Source organism: Anomaloglossus baeobatrachus (genome assembly GCF_048569485.1).
Source record: "Anomaloglossus baeobatrachus isolate aAnoBae1 chromosome 5 unlocalized genomic scaffold, aAnoBae1.hap1 SUPER_5_unloc_3, whole genome shotgun sequence".
In the NCBI taxonomy this organism is placed as follows: domain Eukaryota; kingdom Metazoa; phylum Chordata; class Amphibia; order Anura; family Aromobatidae; genus Anomaloglossus; species Anomaloglossus baeobatrachus.
The window spans coordinates 967,723-992,352 of record NW_027441806.1 but is presented as its reverse complement, the minus strand read 5'-3'; the positions used below and the strand labels follow the sequence as shown (position 1 = coordinate 992,352).

The 24,630-nt window shown below is 44.8% G+C and overlaps 1 protein-coding gene across 2 annotated transcripts; it reads right to left on the bottom strand.

Annotated features, from left to right (window-relative positions):
• Window positions 1–1,361: 1,361 nt before the first annotated feature.
• LOC142259147 (uncharacterized) lies at window positions 1,362–24,596 on the bottom strand. Of its 2 annotated transcripts, none has more exons than XM_075331652.1 (7): window positions 24,479–24,596; window positions 24,298–24,395; window positions 19,652–19,801; window positions 19,343–19,522; window positions 19,138–19,261; window positions 18,941–19,054; window positions 1,362–5,251 (listed from the first exon to the last, which is right to left on the bottom strand). In XM_075331652.1, the coding sequence occupies exons 1-7, from the start codon at window positions 24,561–24,563 to the stop codon at window positions 2,727–2,729; spliced, it is 3,276 nt and encodes a 1,091-aa protein (XP_075187767.1). In that variant the 5' UTR covers window positions 24,564–24,596; the 3' UTR covers window positions 1,362–2,726. The 2 variants fall into 2 exon arrangements, with proteins under 2 accessions (XP_075187767.1, XP_075187768.1); XM_075331653.1 differs by having other exon boundaries at window positions 1,362–5,248.
• Window positions 24,597–24,630: the final 34 nt, after the last annotated feature.

Sequence of the window (24,630 nt, the reverse complement as noted above, 5' to 3'; positions counted from 1 at the left end):
TATTTACCTTGGTTACTAGCGTCCGCCGCTCTCAGGCTGCCAGTGCCGACTCCCTGCACACGTAGCTGGAGTACAGATTGGGTAAATAAGCACAGAGGTTTGCTTATTAACCCGATGTGTACTCTAGATAGGAGTGCAGGGAGTACAAAGGTAAATATTGGGTAACCAAGCACTTCATTACCCGATATTTACTTAGTTACCAAGTGCAGCGTCGCTTCCACGCGTCGCTGCTGGCTGGGGGCTGGTCACTGGTCGCTGGTGAGATCTGCCTGATTGACAGCTCACCAGCGACCATGTAGTGACGTACCAGCGATCCAGACCAGGTCATATCGCTGGTGGGATCACTAGAGCAGCGCTAAAGTGTGACGGTACCCTTACTGTCGCACCACAGGAGGTTGTTGTTTTCCATTGAGTTTAGCCATTTAGTTTCTGCTTAGTTCTATTCAGTTTGGACTAAGGGTCAATTGACCCTCTTTCGGGACTTCAGGGGGGAGCTCAAAATTTTTAGGACTTCGTGTTAAGAGCCCAATTTATCCGGGAGCCACTCTTGATTGATTAAGTGGTGCATGCCTCTTCATGAATCCGGAGCGTTTGACGAGTGGCATGTGCCTTCTTGTACCATGCTAGAAATATTACTTCCTTCAGGGACTGGAGTGAGATTTCTGGCAAAGGGAACGCCACAGCTTGTCATGAATTAAAGTAGCTGTGCTGTCACGCCCCCGTCCCACCCAAGTTCTGCCAATTTTTGAAAATGCCAAAAGCCACCAAATGTTGACTCAACTTTCTGAATTTTTGAGACTTTTCAGAGCTTTTGTGACAATTTTTTTTACATAAATGCTTTGATGATTTGGGACCAGAGTGTCTTAAGGCTATGTGCTCACGCTGCGTAAAATGCGCGGATTTTGCCGCGGATTTTTCAGAAATCTGCAGCACAGCTACTCCCCAGCCATTTCTATGGCATTTGGGAATTGCTGTGTCCACACTGCGGATTTTTCCGCAGCGGAAATACTGCGGATTTCACTGCGGAAAAATCTGCAGCATGTCAATTATTCTTGCGAATTTACCTGCAGATTTTGTCCATTCAATTGAATGTCAAAAAACGCAAAATCTGTAATGAAATCCGCACCAATGGAAAGGTGCGGATTCCGGGGGAATGCTGCGGATTTAGCTGCAGAAAAATCCGCGGATACAGAGTCCCGTGGGCACGTAGCCTTATAACTTCCACATATTTAGGATGCAGTGTGATTCAAGTCTCCCCTCACTATTTTTGTGTGAAATGCCTACAGGTCTGCGCCAACTCAAGAGGTTTACAGGCAAAATCATCACATCTAGACACTAGAGAAAGCCAGGCATGAACAATATACAGTATATTTTACAAGCATTTATTTACAAAACAACAAGATTTGAAATGCAATTATATACAATGTCATATACTTCAGAGTTCCTATCTCCAATCTGGGGCTGCACTTTTTAGTAAATAAAGCAGTGGGAAACCTGAGATTAGTGAATTATCTAAATATAATCCAGTATCAAAACTATTCAAAAATATTCCTAAAGGCTCTCAAAAGGGCTATCAGTGTGTCAGATAAAAAAGAAAATGAATATTCACTGCTCCCCACACCATAATCCCGCCCACCTCTAGGCAATGAAGGCAGCGCTAACCAAGAGGTCGGCGGTATTATTTGCGTGGGGAGCAGTGAATATTCATTCTCTTTAATATTGGGTACACATGACTACCCAGCCGCTGGCTTACTGCTGTAGCTGGGCGATCACGTGTGTTTATTAGAGAATGAATATTGACTGCTCCCCAAGCCCAAAATCCCGGCTGTGGGGAGCAATGAATATTCTGGGAGCTGATGTCTGCGTGTAACTGGGGGCACATGGCAGCAATGTCATGCGCTGCGCCGTTTACATGCTAAAGTCACTTGCCAGCATCAGAAGAGAACACCATGCACCGGGCGAGCGGAGGGATGGTGAGTATAATCATTTATTTTCTTATGTGTGCAGCGTGATGGGGAAATATATACACGAATGGGCCTGAGATGAGGGTCATATATACAAGGATGGGGACATATGTACTAGAAAAAGAGCCATATATACCAGGATGGGGATCATATATACTAGTATGTGATAAAGATAGGCAACATATATACCAGGATGAAAGACATATATACGAGTATGGGAGACACATATACCTTGAAGGGGCCCAGTATGGGGGGACATTAGTACAGAATTGGGGGATTTTATCTCCGTAACAGTGTCAGCAGCAGATCCTACCCATAAAAGTGCTTCATGACCACATTTTTTGCGTTAATTATTTCCCTATATTCCTCCTTCAAAACCTAGGTATGTCTTATGGTCAAAAAAATACAATAATTTCTAAAAAGAAAGAAAATGGTTCTTTTCCTCACAAATTCTTACTTAAGGAACTGTAGCTGATTTTAGGATAAAACCCTTTAAATTAGGATACATCATGATGGCTTCTCTGTGTGACTCATCTGACAACAGGACCTAATTAATGATAAAAACATTTGGCAAATTCTGAAAGCAAAAATGGCTGCTACGCTCTGTTGGTTTTCTGATGTAGGCAAGACTTCATTTACCAGTTAAACATTTCAATTTTTCACAACATGAAAAAGGTTCCTTCCCTGTGCGGCTTCTTCACATGTTTAACAAGATGTGATTTCTGAGAATTACATTTTCCACATTCAGAACATAAAAATGGTTTATTTTGTGTGATTTTTTTGATGGTGAACAAGACCTGATTTCCAATTAAAACATTTTCCACATTCTGGGCATGAAAATGGCTTCTCCCCTGTGTGACATCTTTGATGCACAACAAGTTCTGATTTCCAATTAAAACATTTCCCACACTCTGAACATGAAAATGGCTTCTGCCCGGTGTGACATCTTTGATGCTGAACAAGTTTTGATTTCCGAATAAAACATTTCCCACACTCCGAACATGAAAATGGCTTCTCACCGGTGTGACATCTTTGATGCACAACAAGATCTGATTTCCGAATAAAACATTTCCCACATTCTGAACATGAAAATGGCTTCTCCCCTATGTGAATTCTTTGATGCATAACAAGTTCTGATTTCCAATTAAAACGTTTCCCACACTCTGAACATGAAAATGGCTTCTCCCCAGTGTGAGATCTTTGATGCTGAACAAGTTGTGATTTCCGAATAAAACATTTCCCACACTCTGAACATGAAAATGGCTTCTCCCCGGTGTGATATCTTTGATGCACAAGAAGTTCTGATTTCCAATTAAAACATTTCCCACACTCTGAACATGAAAATGGCTTCTCCCCGGTGTGACATCTTTGATGCTGAACAAGTTTTGATTTCCGAATAAAACATTTCCCACACTCCGAACATGAAAATGGCTTCTCACCGGTGTGACATCTTTGATGCACAACAAGATCTGATTTCTGAATAAAACATTTCCCACATTCTGAACATGAAAATGGCTTCTCCCCTATGTGACTTCTTTGATGCATAACAAGTTCTGATTTCCAATTAAAACGTTTCCCACACTCTGAACATGAAAATGGCTTCTCCCCAGTGTGAGATCTTTGATGCTGAACAAGTTGTGATTTCCGAATAAAACATTTCCTACACTCTGAACATGAAAATGGCTTCTCCCCGGTGTGACATCTTTGATGCACAACAAGTTCTGATTTCGAATTAAAACATTTCCCACACTCTGAACATGAAAATGGCTTCTCCCCAGTGTGAGATCTTTGATGCTGAACAAGTTTTGATTTCCGAATAAAACATTTCCCACACTCCGAACATGAAAATGGCTTCTCACCGGTGTGACATCTTTGATGCACAACAAGATCTGATTTCCGAATAAAACATTTCCCACATTCTGAACATGAAAATGGCTTCTCCCCAGTGTGAGATCTTTGATGCTGAACAAGTTGTGATTTCCGAATAAAACATTTCCTACACTCTGAACATGAAAATGGCTTCTCACCGGTGTGACATCTTTGATGCACAAGAAGTTCTGATTTCCAATTAAAACATTTTCCACACTCTGAACATGAAAATGGCTTCTCCCCGGTGTGAGATCTTTGATGCACAACAAGATCTGATTTCTGAATAAAACCTTTCCCACACTCTGAACATGAAAATGGCTTCTCCCCAGTGTGACATCTTTGATGCACAACAAGATCTGATTTCCGAATAAAACATTTACCACATTCTGAACATGAAAATGGCTTCTCCCCGGTGTGAGATCTTTGATGCTGAACAAGTTTTGATTTCCGAATAAAACATTTCCCACAGTCTGAACATGAAAACAGCTTCTCCCCTGTGTGAGATCTTTGATGCACAACAAGATCTGATTTCCGAATAAAACATTTCCCACATTCTGAACATGAAAATGGTTTCTCCCCTGTATGAGATCTTTGATGCTTAACAAGGTGTGATTTCTGAATAAAACATTTGCCACATTCTGAACATGAAAATGGCTTCTCCCCTGTGTGATATCTTTGATGCCTAACAAGGTGTGATTTCTGAATAAAACATTTTCCACATTCTGAACATGAAAATGGTTTCTCCCCTGTATGAGATCTTTGATGCATAACAAAAGCTGATTTCTGAATAAAACATTTCCCACATTCTGAACATAAAAATGGCTTCTCCCCTGTGTGACATCTTTGATGCCTAACAAGATCTGATTTGAAATGAAAACATTTCCCACACTCTGAACATGAAAATGGCTTCTCCCCTGTGTGACGTTTTCCATGGTCAACAAGATTTGATTTCCTAGTAAAACATTTACCACATTCCAAGCATAAAAATGGGTTCGCCCCTGTATGATTTTTTTTATGCATAACAAAATTTGATTTCTGAATAAAACATTTCTCACATTCTGAACATGAAAATGGCTTCTCCCCTGTGTGAATTCTTTGATGCTCAATAAGATTCTGATTGAGTATCTTCTGAGTAAAACATTTTTTACATTCTGGGCATGAAAATGGTTTCTCCCTTGTAGAAGCCGTTTCATGTTCCACATCCCTTCTGTAACTTTTATTTTGCTTACAAATCTGTGATAAATCGGAATTTTGGTCTTGTTTGAAAAGATCAGATGTTAAAACTTTCCGAGGAAGGACTGGAGGTATATCTGGGACAACAGTATGCTCTTCATATGTATCATGTGTGATACTTTCATCATCTGTTTTACATTCTGAAGATAATAGATTTCCATCTGAACTTCCAATACAGTCATCTGCTAAAAATAAACACAATGTTTTAATGATATTATCTTGAAAGTACATTTTTTTTAAACCATAATATCAGAAATTAAATTAGGAAAAAATGTATTCTGAATCTGTTGTCCAATTTCGACATATCTAATGATATGTCGTCAGGGTCACAGAATTCGTGAGGCACATCCGGCATCGTTAGCGACGTTGTTGCGTGTGACACCTACGAACGCGCATTAACGATCAGAAATACTCACCTAATCATTGATCGTTGACACGTCGTTCATTTTCAAAAGATCATTGCTCGTTCTGAAAGCAGGTTGTTCGTCGTTCCTGAGGCAGCACACATCGCTATGTGTGACACCCCGGGAACAATGAACAACAGGATTCCTGTGTCTTTCGGCAACAAGGTGGGCGTGACGTTCATTCGGCTGCTCTCCACCCCTAAGCTTCTATTGGTGGCCCGCTGTGTGATGTTGCTGTAACTCTGCACGAACCTCCCCCTTAGAAAAGAGGTTGTTCGCCGGCCACAGCGAAGTCGTTAGGACGGTAAGTTTAACGCATCCTAGCGATAATGTGCGCCACGGGCAACGATTTGCCCGTGACGCACAAACGACGGAGGCGGGTGCAAACGCTAGCGACATCGCTAGCGATGTCGCTGCGTGTAAAGCAGTCTTAAGAGTAGTCATGGGCGATCCTCCCGATGGTCGGGATTGGGGAGACTCGTCCGATTATTTTGTAAAGATCGAGATCGGGATCAAGATAACACGATCTTGCGTCCGATCACCGATATTGGTCTTTACAGTTATGGGATGGGGCGGGAAAGGGGGGCTGTAAAATAAATACACTCAACAATAAACAGTCATTATACCTACAGGTTCCGCGACGCGTCCTGCACTCTGTCTCCCATCGCTTCCGAATACGATCATCGCTGTGTCCTCCCGGTAACCAAAGGACCTTTTGTGACGTCATAGCCATGTGATCAGTCACGTGGGCATGTTGTATTATCTCATTGGCTACAGACTGGGTCACATGGCTATGACGTCATGCAAAGGTCCTGTAGTGTCAGCATGCTTGCCGGTAGACGGTGCTCGCCCGAGCTTCCAGTACTCGGTATATTTGGCGACCGCCGTATACCGGCGAGATGCTCGGGCACATGCCTGGCCCCCCTCCCTGCATGTTGGCGCTCTTTACAGAGTCAGCCCACATGCAGTGATTGGCTGCCACAGCCGGTGATAAATAGCGGCGCCGGGAATCAGGTGATCGGAGATCACCATTGCTATAGTAACCCGCTCGTTAGGTTACTATGGCAACAGTGGCAGCGGTGATGGCAACAGTGGCAGCGGTGAGGTCACCGTTTACCAACCCGCAGCGTCTGATCACTAATTGAGTGATTAGACAGCGCGGGGAGCAGCAGCAGCATTTTTCCACCCCCCCTGTGCATTCTGATATAGCAGAGCTAGATCAGTGACAGAAGACTAGAATCGTGGAGGGGTGAGAGGGAGTAAAAAAGATGGAGTCCCTAAGTGTGTCTGTGTATTTAATTCTATTAAAGTATTTTTTCTCTGTGTGATGTCTTTTTTTGAACCCTTTATTGGAGATTCTTAATGGCCGGGTCAAACTTTCCTGACATTAAGAATCTCGGGCTTAATACCAGCTGGTAAAACAAAGCTGGTATTAACCCCTTATTTTTGGCAAAAAACGTTTTTTTTAAAAAAGGGCCTCCCCGTATTTTGATTGCCAGCCAAGATAAAGCCAGGCAGATGGGGGTGGCAGCCCGTAGCCATCTGCTTTATGTGTGCTGAGAATCAAAAATACTGTGGAGCGCTTCATCATTTTTTAAAATTATTTATTTACTCTTATACAACTGTATATTGTGTACAATATATAGAGTACAGACCAAAAGTTTGGACACACTTTCTCATCGCTAGAACAATTGTTAAGAGGAGACTTTGTGCAGCAGGCCTTCATGATAAAATAGCTGCTAGGAAACCACTGATAAGGACAGGCAACAAGCAGAAGAGACTTGTTTGGGCTAAAGAACACAAGGAATGGACATTAGACCAGTAGAAATCTGTGCTTTGGTCTGATGAGTCCAGATTTGAGATCTTTCAATCCAACCACCGTGTCTTTGTAGAAAAGGTGAACGGATGGAGTCTACATGGCTGGTTCCCACCGTGAAGCATGGAGGAGGAGGTGTGATGGTGTGGGGGTGCTTTGCTGGTGACACTGTTGGGGATTTATTCAAAATTGAAGACATACAGAACCAGCATGGCTACCACAGCATCTTGCAGCGGCATGCTATTCCATCCTGTTTACGTTTAGTTGGACCATCATTTATTTTTCAACAGGACAATGATCCCAAACACACCTTCAGGCTGTGTAAGGGCTATTTGACTAAGAAAAAGAGTGATGGGGTGCTGCGCCAGATGACCTGGTCTCCACAGTCACCAGACCTGAACCCAATCGAGATGGTTTGGGGTGAGCTGGACCGCAGAGTGAAGGCAAAAGGGCCAACAAGTGCGAAGCATCTCTGGGACCTCCTTCAGGACTGTTGGAAGACCATTTCCGGTGACTACTTCTTGAAGCTCATCAAGAGAATGCCAAGAGTGTGTAAAGCAGTAATCAAAGCAAAACGTGGCTACTTTGAAGAACCTAGAATATAAGACATATTTTCAGTAGTTTCACACTTTTTTAAGTATTTCATTCCATATGTTTTAATTCATAGTTTTGATGCCTTCAATGTGAATCTACAATTTTCAGAGTCCTAAAAATAAAGCAAACTCTTTGAATGAAAAGGTGTGTCCAAACATTTGGTCTGTACTGTATGTGTGTATATATATATATATATATATATATAATATATATATATATACACACATAAATATTATATATATTATTATTATTATTATTATTTATTATTATAGCGCCATTTATTCCATGGCGCTTTACAAGTGAAAGAGGGTATACGTACAACAATCATTAACAGTACAAGACAGACTGGTATAGGAGGAGAGAGGACCCTGCCCGCGAGGGCTCACAGTCTACAGGGAATGGGTGATGGTACAATAGGTGAGGACAGAGCTGGTTGCGCAGTGGTCTACTGGGCTGAGGGCTATTGTAGGTTGTAGGCTTGTATATATATACAGTGCCTACAAGTAGTATTCAACCCCCTGCAGATTTAGCAGGTTTGATAAGATGCAAATAAGTTAGAGCCTGCAAACTTCAAACAAGAGCAGGATTTATTAACAGATGCATAAATCTTACAAACCAACAAGTTATGTTGCTCAGTTAAATTTTAATAAATTTTCAACATAAAAGTGTGGGTCAATTATTATTCAACCCCTAGGTTTAATATTTTGTGGAATAACCCTTGTTTGCAATTACAGCTAATAATCGTCTTTTATAAGACCTGATCAGGCCGGCACAGGTCTCTGGAGTTATCTTGGCCCACTCCTCCATGCACATCTTCTCCAAGTTATCTAGGTTCTTTGGGTGTCTCATGTGGACTTTAATCTTGAGCTCCTTCCACAAGTTTTCAATTGGGTTAAGGTCAGGAGACTGACTAGGCCACTGCAACACCTTGATTTTTTCCCTCTTGAACCAGGGCTTGGTTTTCTTGGCTGTGTGCTTTGGGTCGTTGTCTTGTTGGAAGATGAAATGACGACCCATCTTAAGATCCTTGATGGAGGAGCGGAGGTTCTTGGCCAAAATCTCCAGGTAGGCCGTGCTATCCATCTTCCCATGGATGCGGACCAGATGGCCAGGCCCCTTGGCTGAGAAACAGCCCCACAGCATAATGCTGCCACCACCATGCTTGACTGTAGGGATGGTATTCTTGGGGTCGTATGCAGTGCCATCCAGTATCCAAACGTCACGTGTGTGGTTGGCACCAAAGATCTCGATCTTGGTCTCATCAGACCAGAGAACCTTGAACCAGTCTGTCTCAGAGTCCTCCAAATGATCATGAGCAAACTGTAGACGAGCCTTGACATGACGCTTTGAAAGTAAAGGTACCTTACGGGCTCGTCTGGAACGGAGACCATTGCGGTGGAGTACGTTACTTATGGTATTGACTGAAACCAATGTCCCCACTGCCATGAGATCTTCCCGGAGCTCCTTCCTTGTTGTCCTTGGGTTAGCCTTGACTCTTCGGACAAGCCTGGCCTCGGCACGGGAGGAAACTTTCAAAGGCTGTCCAGGCCGTGGAAGGCTAACAGTAGTTCCATAAGCCTTCCACTTCCGGATGATGCTCCCAACAGTGGAGACAGGTAGGCCCAACTCCTTTGATAGGGTTTTGTACCCCTTGCCAGCCTTGTGACCCTCCACGATCTTGTCTCTGATGGCCTTGGAATGCTTCTTTGTCTTTCCCATGTTGACCATGTATGAGTGCTGTTCACAAGTTTGGGGAGGGTCTTAATTAGTCAAAAAAGGCTGGAAAAAGAGATAATTAATCCAAACATGTGAAGCTCATTGTTCTTTGTGCCTGAAATACTTCTTAATACTTTAGGGGAACCAAACAGAATTCTGGTGGTTTGAGGGGTTGAATAATAAATGACCCTCTGAATAAACTTTTCTCAATTTAAAAAAAATAAATAAAAAGAAATAACATTCTTTTTTGCTGCAGTGCATTTCACACTTCCAGGCTGATCTACAGTCCAAATGTCACAATGCCAAGTTAATTCCGAATGTGTAAACCTGCTAAATCTGCAGGGGGTTGAATACTACTTGTAGGCACTGTATATATATACCTCATTTAACTTCAGAAATATTACTCAGTCCATCAGTTATTAGTTATATGAAACGGAAATAGCTGTTGCAAAAACCCAAATTGTTATAAAGAAAAAAGGTTAACATTAATAGCGGTGCCCAAACTTTTTCTTATGACTGTAATTATATATATATATATTACAGTCATATGAAAAAGTTTGGGCACCGCTATTAATGTTAACCTTTTTTCTTAATAACAATTTGGGTTTTTGCAACAGCTATTTCAGTTTCATATATCTAATAACTGATGGACTGAGTAATATTTCTGAATTTAAATGAGGTTTTTATTGTACTAACAGAAAATGTGCGATCTGCATTTAAACGAAATTTGACCGGTGCAAAAGTATGGGCACCACAACATAAAAGTGACATTAATATTTTGTAGATCCTCCTTTTGCAGAAATAACAGCCTCTAGTGGCTTCCTGTAGCTTTTAATGAGTTCCTGGATCCTGGATGAAGGTAGATTTGACCATTCCGGTTTACAAAACAATTCCAGTTCAGTTAAGTTTGATGGTCGCTGAGCATGGACCGCCGCTTCACATTATCCCACAGATGTTCAATGATATTCAGGTCTGGGGACTGGGATGGCCATTCCAGAACATTGTAATTGTTCCTCTGCATGAATGCCTGAGTAGATTTGGAGCGGTGTTTTGGATCATTGTCTTGCTGAAATATCCATCCCCTGCGTAACTTCAACTTCGTCACTGATTCTTGCACATTATTGTCAAGAATCTGCTGATACTGAGTTGAATCCATGCGACCCTCAACTTTAACAAGATTCCTGGTGCCGGCATTGGCCACACAGCCCCAAAGCATGATGGAACCTCCACCAAATTTTACTGTGGGTAGCAAGTGCTTTTCTTGGAATGCCGTGTTTTTTTGCCTACATGCATAACGCCTTTTTGTATGACCAAACAACTCAATCTTTGTTTCATCAGTCTACAGGACCTTCGTCCAAAATGTTACTGGCTTGTCCAAATGTGCTTTTGCATACCTCAGGCAACTCTGTTTGTGGCGTGCTTGCAGAAACGACTTCTTTCGCATCACTCTCCCATACAGCTTCTCCTTGTGCAAAGTGCGCTGTAGACCAAATGTTTGGACACAGCTTCTCATCTCTAGAATAACTGTTAAGAGGAGACTTTGTGCAGCAGGCCTTCATGGTAAAATAGCTGCTAGGAAACCACTGCTAAGGACAGGCAACAAGCAGAAGAGACTTGGTTGGGCTAAAGAACACAAGGAATGGACATTAGACCAGTGGAAATCTGTGTTTGGTCTGATGAGTCCAAATTTCAGATCTTTGGATCCAACCACGTCTTTGTAGAAAAGGTGATCGGATGGACTCCACATGGCTGGTTCCCACCGTGAAGCATGGAGGAGGAGGAGGTGTGATGGTGTGGGGGTGCTTTGCTGGTAACACTGTTGGGGATTTATTCAAGATTGAAGGCATACTGAACCAGCATGGCTACCACAGCATCTTGCAGCAGCATGCTATTCCATCCTGTTTGCGATTAGTTGGACCATCATTTATTTTTCAACAGGACAATGACCCCAAACACACGTCCAGGCTGTGTAAGGGCTATTTGACTAAGAAGGAGAGTGATGGGGTGCTACGCCAGATAACCTGGCCTCCACAGTCACCAGACCTGAAACCAATCGAGATGGTTTGGGGTGAGCTGGACCGCAGAATGAAGGCAAAAGGGCCAACAAGTGCTAAGCATCTCTGGGAACTCCTTCAAAACTGTTGGAAGACCATTTGGGTTACTACCTCTTGAAGCTCATCAAGAGAATGCCAAGAGTGTGCAAAGTAGTAATGAAAGCAAAAGGTGGCTACTTTGAAGAACCTAGAATATAAGACATATTTTCAGTTGTTTCACACTTTAAAGGGGTGGTTCACCCATTTTTTTTTATTTTCTCTAGGAGTTACACTTACTATTATCGGCGTTTTCTGCATTGGCTTCTATTTCCAATTCTGGCACTGAGCGGCGCTATCATGCACGCTCAGTGCCTGTCACATGACCCCCTGGAGCTGTGGCCGCCAGTATCCTCTTACGTCCCGACAAGTTCCGGGCTCTAAAACTTGACAGGTATGTCAGAGGAGGCTGGAGCCACTCAGATTTAGTGACAGGGCTGTGGGCGGTGACTACCGCACGTCACAGCCCAGCATCGAGGGGAGGATCCGGAGGACGTCAGTATGGAGCGCTGAAGACGGCTGAGCGTCGGGCAGGTGGTGAGGCACGGGGCGCCAGGGTGGAGTACAGGGAGGGGGGTTCTTCAGCTGAAATCCCCCCCTGTCACGTAAGTATCTGATCACACTCTCCACCCGCCCGCTCTGCTGCGATGTCAGGAGAGCGGGCGGTGTCGGGCTGTGTGATCATGTGCTCCTCCAAGCAGCACTACAGGATGCAGCAAGACACTGACAGGCTGGTCCCATGCAGCACCGCATGTGTTAGAGCAGCGCATGTCACCGCTCTGCCACCTGTCCTGCTGCATGGGACCAACTGTCTGCACTCTGTCACCTGCACCACAAGTCACAGAGTGGAGACAGTTGGTAACAGAGCACCTCTCTCCCCCCTCTCTTCTTTCCCCACTCTCTTCTCTCCACCCCTCTCTTCTCTCCCCCCACTCTCTCCCCCCCCACTCTCTTCCCCCACCCCTCTTTTCTCTCCCTCCCCTCTTCACTGCCCCCCTCTTATCCCTCTCTCCTCTCCCCCCTCTTTTCCCTCCCTCTCTCTTTTCCCTCTCTCTCTTTTCCCTCTCTCTCTTTTCCCTCTCTCTCTTTTCCCTCTCTCTCTCTTTTCCCTCTCTCTCTCTCTTTTTTCCCTCTCTCTCTCTCTTTTTTCCCTCTCTCTCTCTCTTTTCCCTCTCTCTCTCTCTTTTCCCTCTCTCTCTCTCTTTTTTCCCTCTCTCTCTCTTTTCCCTCTCTCTCTCCTGGCATGGTCAGTACAGAAATCTCTAGATCCTGGAAGAGTGAGAGGGAGTAATAAACATGGAGTCCCTACTGTGTCTGTGTATTTATTTCTAATAAAGTATTTTTCGCTGTGTGATGTCTTTTTTTTTTAACCCTTTATTGGAGATTCTTAATGGCCAGGTCAAACTTGGCCTGACATTAAGAATCTAGGGCTTTATACCAGCTGGTAAAACATAGCTGGTATTAACCCCTTATTACCCAGCGTGCCACCTGCCACCAGGGCCACTGGAAGAGTTGGATACAGCGCCAGAAGATGGCGCTTCTATGAAAGCGCCATTTTCGGGGGCGGCTGTGGACTGCAATTCGCAGCGGGGGGCCCAGAAAGCTTGGGCCAACCTGTGCTGCGGATTCCAATCCCCAGCTGCCTAGTTGTGCCTGGCTGAACACAAAAAAATGAGCAAAGGCCACGTCATTTTTTTTTAAAATTACTTCATGAAATAATTTAAAAAAAATGGGCTTCCCTATATTTTTGGTTCCCAGCCGGGTACAAATAGGCAGCTGGGGGTTGGGGGCAGCCCGTAGCTGCCTGCTGTACCTGGCTAGCGCACAAAAAAAAAAAAGCCCACGTCATTTTTTTAAAAAAGTTTTTAGGCAAAAACCTTTATAAAAAAAAAAAAAAAAGGCCTCCCTGGATTTCCATTGCCAGTGAAGGTAACACCAAGCAGTGTGGGTTAGCAGCCAGTAGCTGCTTGGGTTATCCTTAGCAGTAGAAAATGCAGCGGGAGCCCACACTTCATTTTTTTACCCCTAACCCTAGGGTTAGGGTTATGTGATTGGTTTTTTTATTATTATTTTTAATGAATTTTTAAAAAAAAAAAAAAAAAAAAATCGACACGGGCTTCGCCCATCGAGCACCAGAGCATTTTGCTGCTCATTCATCCCTACTCCTGACCACAGCGCCAGCAGAACAAGTAATCAGATGACTCCAGTGTCGGCCGATTACTTGTTCTGTGTCCCCCTGCATCCATCGCAGCGTATACGGGCTGTGAGGTCACCTGAGTTCAGTCCAGCACTGGAGTCAACTGATCTGAACTCAGCTGAACTCCAGCCTGCACACGCTGCGATGGATGCAGGAGGACACAGAACAAGTAAGGTCTAAGCCACACGGTGAGAAAAACAGTGCAAGTGGAGTGCGATAAAACATTGCATTCCATTCGGACCAATATTAGCCTGTGTGTCAGCGCACATGAGCAATTATTTTCTCAGCCCTAATTGGACCGAGAAAATAATCGCAGCATGCTGCAATTGTAATGCAAGACTCTTTCTCTTTTACCCATTCTAGTGTATGGGGTGAGAGAAAAATCGCACTGCGCTTGCGGTACATCGGTGTACCGTAAGCGAAGAGCGAGAATCGCAATAGCCGACTACGGAGGAGAGAGGGAGAGAAATCCCCTCCCACCCCTCCTCAGTGCTGGCCCGCCCCTCTTGAGTGCCGGACCTCCCCCCGCAGCTGAGCGTACCATAGTCAATGTCCCAGTCAATGAAGAACAGAATGTTCTCTATTGGCTGGGAGAGCCGTGCAGTGACCTGAACCAACATCAATAGGTCAGCCCAGGTCACTGCAGGGCATGATGAGTGCTGCTGTCAGGAGGTTAGTGAGGTACATTACCTGAGATGATCGCTGCACTCCTGACAGCAGCGCTGTCACTGAGTTCAATGACCGCCGCCTTCACAAACCAAGTATCACGAGCGGCCCGTAATGTCACCACTAGTCACAGTCTCGGGTCGACAGCGAGAGGTGATGTGACAAGCGGTGGGCAAAGAAGGCAGTGACGACCGCTGACGTCAGGAGTGCAGGACTTCATCACCGCAGGTAATGAACTTACTAACCTCCTGACGGTAGCGCTTGTCATCCCCGCGGCTGCTGACACTGCAGTGCGGGCAGCTGCTGACACTGCTGTGCGGGCAGCCGCGGGGCTGGGGCGGAACACAGACTGCATGGGCACCCGACGGAAGTCACACGGAAGTGCTTCCGTGTTGCTTCCGGGAATTTTGCGGACCCATTGACTTGTATTGAGTCACGGTTCGTTATTACGGAACAGAATAGGACATGTTCCATAATAACGGAGCGGACATACAGCATCCGATGTGTTTTTTTTTGTGTAGGATCGGATGCACATGAAAGTGCTACCGTGTGCCATCCGATCCTACACAAAAGACATTGAAAAGATGGTCCTGTCCGTGGGTCCGCAAAAGAACAGGAACTGACCAGGACAAACGGAACGGTCATGTGAATGAGCCCACCTGCAGCTATTGCAGCGTGTGCGGGCTGGGAGATCAGGAGTCAACTGACTCCAGCGCCGGCCGATAAATTCTGTGTCCCGCTGCAGAAGGATCCAGTAAAATAACGGTTGCATGCGCTGCCCATTTAATCCACAGGATCCGGTCATATGCGGTTTGCGTTTTTTTGCCTACAGGCAAAAAAAACGCTGATGTGAAACTAGCCTGCAAAATGCATGCCACACGGATGATATGGACGACACACAGACTAGGCAAGAGGGAAAAAAGCAATTTCATGACCCCTTCACTTTTTTTTTCCCCAATTATTTTTTTCACATGTTGCGCCGGCTAATAATCATAATTTCTGTACACACACACACACACACGCACACACACGCGCACACACACAGACTATGAACTATATGAGAACAAGCAGAAGATGGCCGCTTCCCCTGGTTGTGCAGAGCTGGCAGCTTCTGCTGTCTCTGTGTGATTTCTCTCAGTGCACCCACACTGGGAAGAGGCAGGGAGGAGACTTTGAGTGGAGAGGAGAGTGGGTGTGTTGGACACAGTGGGTGTTTTAGATACCGCCCTAGAGCCACAAAGAATTATGGGAGTTGTAGGAACTGAACCTAGGAAGTCAGAAGAGAGATTAACCCCATCAGAGCTGGAGCCAGCAATGAGCATGTGCTGCTAGAGCACGATAAAAGGTAATATTGCTGAAAAAACATAATAGATGTGTTGAGAGGCACATATTAGCAAGATTTATCAGAAAAAAAATCAGTTTTGGTAACTGGACAACCTCTTTAAAGTATTTAATTCCATATGTTTTAATTCATAGATTTGATGACTTCAATGTGAATCTACAATTTTTAGAGTCATGAAAACAAAGAAAACTCTTTGAATGAGGTGTGTCCAAACTATTGGTCTGTATATATATATACATATACATTGTACACAATATATAGTTGTATAAAGATAAATAATTTACGCACCCACCCGTCTGCCTGACAATAAAAATACAGGGAAGCCCATTATTTTTTATTTTTTAATTATTTAAAAATATAATAAAAAAAAATGTGTGGGCTCCCGCTGTATTTTGATAGCCAGTCAGGTAGAGCCAGGCAGCTGGGGGCTGGGATTCCCCTGCAAATGGCGCATTGTTTCTTAGCGCCATTTCCAGGTGCTTTACCTGGCTCATCCAGTGGCCCTGATGGCGGTGTTACACTGGGTAACAATTGGGTTAATACCAGCTTTGTATTCTCAGATGGTACTAAGCCCGAAATTTATGGTGTCACGCCAAATTAGACATGGCCACCATGAATTTCTAGTAAACAGTAAAAAAAATACAAGACAGAGAAAAAATTTATTAGAAATAAAACAAAAAAAAACATTTAGAGACTCCATCTTTATAATAAAAAAATCCTTAGTCCGACGTAATCCACAGGTAGAGCATTGTCAGCTTCATCACTCTTTACAGACACAGTCTAAACACAGAGAGAAGCAGAGAGCATTGTCAGCTCTGCTACATCGCTCTGAATAGAGCAAGAAGCAGGCTGACAGTGAGGGGATGATTGCACTGGCGTCTTGTATGGGCATCATCCCGCATGGACTGATCTCAGGACAGGAGCGCATCAGCTGCATAGAAACACATGCAGCCGACCCGCTGCTGTCTGGAGATTGAGCGCCGTGATACGACACTCGCACAGTGACAGTCAAAGTTCAATCGAGTTTATGAGCCATGGACTCGGGTGAACCCTGACATCACCGCGAACACAGCTGAAAACAGCCGATGACTGCCGAGTGACGAACAGTGCAGTAAATAGCCCCGGAAGTTAAGAGGACCTTTGAAAACGTCATAGTCATGTGACCAGTAAGTATGATCATAAAGTTTTTTATTTTAATAATGTGCTTTCTTTTTACAGCCCCTGGACCCGATCTGGACCGATTTGTAACACGAGCTTTCCAGGAAAGCTCGTGATCGATATCATGCACACGATCACTATGTGATCGGTATGATCCCTGATCTTTACAAATTGGGATCTCCCATCCCTATTTAAGAGTTACATCTTCGTTAATTTGAATCTCCCATTACTAGCACCAGTTCTCTGGAATGTGCTACAGTAAATAATCTGATTGATTGTCACAATGTGACTGCAGGATAATGAGGGACAGAAGGCTACTATACTGTCCCTCACGCTAGGGGACCCTAAACTGTTCCTAATCTCTTGATTACCCCTGAATATGGAGATGCCAGAGTCCCGTGCCTTACTATTCTCGTGACCAGATCTAATCTGTTATCCCCCGGGGAAGGAAGAGACAGGAATATGATGGAAACAAATATTAACACAGACAGACAGGACACATTGCAAACTCACAGAAATAAACAGTGAGAGACTATAGAGAAAAGCAAGAGCAGAAAGGCAGCAACAAAAAGACAACAAGAGTTAAAACCACAACAGCTCACAGCAATAATACAAAACAACCACCCGTAAGTCTGGATCTCAACACCTCACCAGACCAACAGCTGGCATTAATGAAATAGTCCAGCCAGCATATACAGAAGGGAAGTGATAGATACTTTCTCCTCTACAGCATGTGATCAAAGACATTAACAAGCAACCCAGCAGAGAATAACTCTTGCTAGCCTGTCCAAGCCTGTAGTTTAAAGCCTGCGTCTCCCTGCGCTGCTCACAGACATAACAGCAGTTAACATGCAGAGTATCAGAATCTATAATTTCCACAGATCCTGACGCCGTCATGACAGTTGGCAAAACCTGCAAAAATCTCCTTATAACATTGATCCACAACATAGACAATTTCAAAGAATATTTTTTCAAAGACGAACATAAAATAGTTAGACAGATGCCGGATATTTAACGGGATTGTCCGGGACTATAACGTTGATGGCCTAACCTTAGGCTTTGTAACCAAAGCAGGTAGCAGGGTCTTGCAGTCTGTGCAGATAAACATTAGGGCTCAAATTAATCAAGATCGGCAATGGACACTGACAAATGACATCAGGGACCGGAGTGAGATTTCTGGCATAGGGAACCCTGCAGTTTGATATGAATTAGAGAAGCGGTGGCATCACACCCTTGTTCTGGCCAAGCTCTGCCCATTTGGCAAAGCTGGTTAAAATTGGCGTAAACACACACACACACCAGCCTTTGGTCACGTGACGTTATATCAAAAAGGTCCTTAAGCAGTCCTATAATTGGCATATAAACACTGGGGCCGCTAGGAGAATTGGAGCCCTGTGAAATTGTCGTTTCCTCTCCCTTTCCCCTAATGCCAGTCCTGCATGCCAGCCTGTGTCCTGTTAAGTTCATTTAGACTCCTGCAATTAAGAGACCTTTGGTTACATCATGTCACATGACTTTGAAGCCATCAAAGGTCCTTAAAAAAATCAACCTCAGAATACAACTGATGGGGACCGTAAGAGAGTGGATTTCGACTCTCCCAACGCTGGCCCTGACTGTAACTACCACTTATTTTTGGAGTAGGGCTTATGATTCAAGTATTCTCTAAAAATCCCATAAAATCATGCTAGGTCGTATCTTCTGGGAAACAGGGTATTCATGAACCCTCTGCAGGTCTTTGAGTTGCCTTCATAATGACATAGAGAAGGGACTAGAAGCAAACAGCAGAAGAAGCAGAAGCAAAGAAAATACAGCTAAAAAAAAAACACAGCAGAAAACCTAAAAATGTAAACACAAAATTAGTGCAGAAAGTACATGAGTAGATATCTCTTACTGGATAGAGCTGGAGGAAACACATCCTGAGGAACATCGGGATCTTCTTGTTTACAGTTCTGTGGGAGAAGAGGACGGGGACATCTCTCTGGTGTTGTCCTCTTACTGGATAGAACTGGAGGAGACACATACAGGGACTGAATTCATTCCTTACATACAGATAATTATAGGCCGTGTGTATTTAGTCCTGTCTATTACCTGGTGATGTGAGGGGCTGGGGAACCTCCATCATGACGTCCTTGTACAGATCTTTGTGTCCTTCTAAATACTCCCACTCCTCCATGGAGAAATAGACGGTGACGTCCTGACATCTTATAGGAACCTGACACATACAATGATACCGTCACCCCCGATCCCGTCATAGCGTTACTGTATAATGTCCCAGCATTCCCAGCAGTGTCACCTCTCCAGTCAGCAGCTCAATCATCTTGTAGGTGAGTTCTAGGATCTTCTGGTCATTGATGTCCTCATGTATCGGGGAGTGAGGTGGAGGCCCCGTGATTGGGCTCAGGGGTCTTCCCCATCCCTCAGACACAGGGGTCTGACAGCGCTCACTAGAGGTCTTCTTCACTACTGTGTAATCCTGGTTATGAAGAGACACAGTAATAAATCTCACTCCAGACATTTCCAGAGTCCTCACCTCTCCAGTTCTGTCCATCTGTTATTCCCATAGATAAGAATGATGTAATGTGACGTCATCAGAATCTCTCACCTCTCCAGTAAGCCGGAAGAGGATCTCTAGGGTGAGGTGTAATATCCTCTCCGCCATCTTGTTACTGTCTCTATCCATCCTTGATGGGGCAATCAGGAGAATTCTCTTATATAGAAGATCTCCACTGAGAGGATCCGATATTGTAGGGACCTGAATGGGGAGAAGATGACGATGTAACATCATAAAGAATCCGCTGTAATAATACAATTACTGGAGATAACCATTCACTAGATAGGGATAATTGCCGCGCTGCCATGAGGAGTCCAGACTAACTCTGCTGCCTTATTACAGTGAATGGATCCTTTGGGGGTTTCATCTGAATCATGTCATTTGAAGAATTACATGTAAGCCTGACATGCTAATAGGTTTAGGAGAAGGGTGTAGCCTCACTGCGCCCTGAACCAGGCGTACCCGGAGGGGCATGATTAAGTGCCTACCCAGTCATCACCAGAGCCTCTGAGGTTGGACTTTGCTGACAGTAGGCACCAGGTACCAATACAGGGCAGTTCCTGGTTGTTGTGTTCCACCAAGAGGCTGAGCGGTGTATCATGAGAAAGATGGGGTGGGAACCACTGCCTCTAGGGAAGAACAGGCAGGATAAACCCTGTCACTTACTCTGAGCAACCCTGAGCTCCCCGATGTCCCAAGACAGGTTCTTTTCCCTTGTGCGGCAATCACGTGTCTATCCTTGTCTTACCCTAATCACAACTGTGTCTAGTGAGCAGGGCAGGAGGAACACTAGTCCTGCTTTATGATAATGACACAAAAGGAAAACAACAGAGAAAGGAAAAAGAAACTGCATTCCCAAACAACAAGTGGTAAAAAAGGGGGATGGAAAGAGAAATGAATAAAAAGGGAGATGATCAATAGGAAGACACCAAAGAAAACTTCCAGGCAGCAATCTCTAGGATCAAATTCAAAACAATTTCTCCTCCCATGGCTCTCACCTCCATGCCAGCACCATGGAAAAGCAAGTTATCACTGGCAACTACTGAGGTAAAGTGGTGAGAACTTATAACGGGGGAGTGCAGAAATCAGAACAGCTCAGACAACTCAGGATTAGTGTTGAGTGGACCCGGACTATAAACGTCCAGATCCGCACGGTTTCAGCTCAATCCGCAGGCCGGACCCGGGCGTGGACGTGGGATTCCGGGCGCACGATCCGGAATCGGCAATTAATAAAAATGAAAAAAAAAAACCAATAAATAAATGAGCGTTTCATACTTACCGAGACTCGGTGTCATGGCGGCACATTGCTTCCGGGTCCGCTTTCACTTCCTGTGCTGTGCACCCAATCACACAGCTTTCGGTGTTTTCCCCGCCCACTGGCCATCCTCTCAGCTGTGATTGGTTGCAGGCTGACGCGCCCCCCAGCCTGTGACAGACAGCTCTTCCGCGGTCATCATTCCTGCTTCTCAGGGAAGTAATTCATCTTTTCTCCCTGTTATACTATATTATATAGAATATGATTGGAGCAACCTTTTCTATTTTGCAGTAATTTGCAGGGGTGTCTGTATCCCATTTTTCTTTCAGCTCCTGGGGTATAATGGGGAGATTATCTGAGCCCCTTGTGATATGACTCTAGGTGACTGTAATATACTTTTGGGGTATACCACCCTGTAACATATGTGGTTGTAAATAACTCTTATGGATCACTACCTTGCATAAAGATAATTTATTAGGAATAGAAGTCTATACGTCTTGTACAGTGCTAGTATCATGAATAGGAATTCCTGGTTATAGATCAGTAAATTGATACCTTCTTGATCTAAGGAAAACAATACAGGGAGGAGTATTACCATTTGGGAACTCCTATATATTGTACTGTGCAAGCACCACTATAGGGCTTTCCATCCCATCCCTATATCAGGGTCAGGGAGAGGGAGAGCCGACGTGGAACGGGGGCGCCCGGTAACTTATGGTGTCATACCCTCCGTTGTTAGGTAGGGATACACTACCCTTATAGGGCTATATTAGTTTCCCTTCCCTTTTCTAAAGTGAGTGTGTATATAAAACTTCTTGGTTATTTACAAGGATAACGTTATCCATTCTCATTTATATGTTTGTGTGTCTGTTTGTGGGTACATTTTAATGAATATTAATAAAAATTGTACATTTTAAAATAGGGTTGAGATTACATGTTAACCCCTGCTATTACCCCGACTGGCACCGCATCACGCCTCCGGGAAGAGCCGGTATTGCACACCGGTATTGTCACATCTAATAGATGCGGCAATACCGGGCGGCTGCGGGCTGAAGATATACCAGCCCCCAGCTGGCGTTATCATGGCTGGGGATGAAAACTGGGGGGAACCGCACGTCGTTTTTTTTTTAAATTATTTATTTAAAAAAAAAAGAAAGCGTTTTTTTTCTATGCCACAGTCACACTTGTGAGGAACTACCGCGAGTCTGACATCGCAGAACAGCTGCAAACTTCTGACAGGAGCGTGCATGTGTTTCTAGGTACATGAACGCTCATGTTCAGACAGCAGCAGGCTGAGATTATGCCAGCCCCCAGTAGGTGTTATCATGGCTGGGGATAAAAAAAAAAAAAAAAAAATACTGCCAGCAGGTGGAAATTTGGTGCTGAAAGCTGGTGCAGACGATTTCAGCACCAAATGTGCACCTCCTGGCAAAAAAACACAGCAAAAATCGTGGAAAAATAACCGCAGCAAAAACTGCGGCAAAAAAAATTGGGGCAAAACACCGGGTTTTTTCCCAGGAGGTGTAGATTGGATGCAGGAATATGGTGTAAAAATCTCAGCATCCGATTTGCATCCCTTGGCCCCCAAAAATAAAAAAAAATAAATAAATTCTGCCAGCAGGTGGAAATTTGGAAATTTGGTGCTGAAAGCTGGTGCAGACGATTTCAGCACAAAATGTGCACCTCCTGGCAAAAAAATTGCGGCAAAAATCACGGAAAAATAACCGCGGCAAAACAATTCCGCCAAAACACAGTGTTTTTTTGCCAGGAGGTGTAGATTGGATGCAGGAATATGGTATAAAAATTTCGGCACAAAATCTGCATCTCTTGGCTAAAAAAACTGCGATTTTTCTGCTAGGAGATGCAGGTCTGTCAACTCAGTGACCTCCACCTGAGGTCAGGTTACCTGCGATCACAGATCAAGGACCGTGGGAATCTCCAGCTGTGACCGCAAATGACCTGATTGACGTCAGTGCTCAATGCACAGCTCATTCATTCTCTGGAGCTCACAGAGAGCGGTCAGTCGTGCCGCTCTCTGTGATATTCAGATGTAGCAGAGCTGAAACGGCGTGGGACTTCTGTGGATTACGTCGGAGCTGCAGGGTGTTTGGGCTTAATAAAGTGGTGAAGCAGGGGATGTTTGTATTTTATTCCAAATAAAGGATTGTTCTCTGTGTCTGTGTTTATTTACTGTCACTTACAGGTTTGTGTCATGAAGGTATCTGATAGACGCCTGTGCCATCACACAAAGCTAGGGTTTAGTAGCAGACGTGCGCCGCTATTAACCCCTGCTATTACCCCGACTGGCACCGCATCACAACTGCGGGAAGAGGTAGTAGCGCACACCGGTATGGTCACATCCAATAGATGCGGCAATACCGAGCGGCTGCGGGCTGAGGATATAACAGCCCCCAACCGGCGTTAATTGACTGAGGAAGAAAATAGGAGGAACCGCACGTCGTTTTTTTTTTTTTTTTTTTTTACTTTCACCGGAATCACACATGCGAGGGCCTCACGTGAGTCTGCCATGGCAGCACCCGGCAAAGCCTCGCACGTGTGACTCTGGGCACTGTAGTCACAGCACAGATACAGCGCGACAGCTGGGGCTGCAGCCGAGCGCTATAACTGTGCTGCCGAGTGTTTACCACCGTGAACTGAACTGACCGACAGTGCACTGCTTTCCCCGCCCACCGGCCGACCTGGCGCCTGTGATTGGTTGCAGTTAGCTGACACGCTGCCACTCAGGGTGGGGGCGCGTCTAGCTGCAACCAACACGCGCCGGTGGGCAGGGAAAACAATGAATATTGAATTGTTGGCTTCGGAAGGTAACAGCGTGACCCGAAAGGAGTGTGCCGCAATGACAGCGCCTTGGTGAGTATGCTGTGCTGGCTCCTAGCCCCTCCACAAACGTTTTTAACCTCTGGATTCCGGTCCCCATTGACTTACATGGGCACCGGATTCCGGAGCGGATCAGACTCTTTTTTAAATCTGGCAGTGATCCGCCGGTACCGGATTATTGGCCGTCCGATAAACTCTACTCAGGATGGTAAGCCAAGAAAGACACAAGGGTCTGCTTAACCCTAGCAGCGCCAGCACAAGGATAGTCTGCACAGCTACGTGGAAGGCAAAGCAGATCCAACTAGTGCTGGCGTGTGCTGTGACCTTCTGACCCATGAGATAGGAGCGACCTCTCTCTCTGATACATCAAGGTTTTGACACCATGTTAAGTGTTCAGTGTAGAGAACGGGATAAATGTGATCCAAAAGGCACAGACAGATGGAGAAGTCCCATCTATGATCAGCTCTAATCCTGCCATCTCCACCGCTCTCATTACACAGGTATAAAACATATAATACTGGAGGATAAAACAAGACTGAGCACAAGACCTTCACAGCCGTCTACACGTCATAGGGAGATTTCATGGCCCCTTCTCTCCATCTACCTGATGATCCTGAGGAACATCTGTATCTTCTTGTTTACAGTCCTGTGGGAGAAGAGGACGGGGACATCTCTCTGGTGTTGTCCTCTTACTGGATAGACCTGGAGGAGACACATACAGGGACTGAATTCATTCCTTGCATACAGATAATTATAGGCCGTGTGTATTTAGTCCTGACTATTACCTGGTGATGTGAGGGGCTGGGGAACCTCCACCATGACGTCCTTGTACAGATCTTTGTGTCCTTCTAAATACTCCCACTCCTCCATGGAGAAATAGACGGTGACGTCCTGACACCTTATAGGAACCTGACACATACAATGATACCGTCACCCC

What these genes read in the sequence shown, in the direction of transcription:
- LOC142259147 (XM_075331652.1), bottom strand. Translation starts at nt 24,563, where the DNA reads ATGGAGGAGTGGGAGTATTTAGAAGGACACAAAGATCTGTACAAGGAC. An exon ending in CCAGCCCCTCACATCACCAG is followed by an intron (nt 24,396 to 24,478) that starts GTAATAGTCAGG and finishes TGTCTCCTCCAG; the next exon opens with GTCTATCCAGTAAGAGGACA. An exon ending in TTGAGCTGCTGACTGGAGAG is followed by an intron (nt 19,262 to 19,342) that starts GTGACACTGCTG and finishes TGTATGTGTCAG; the next exon opens with GTTCCTATAAGATGTCAGGA.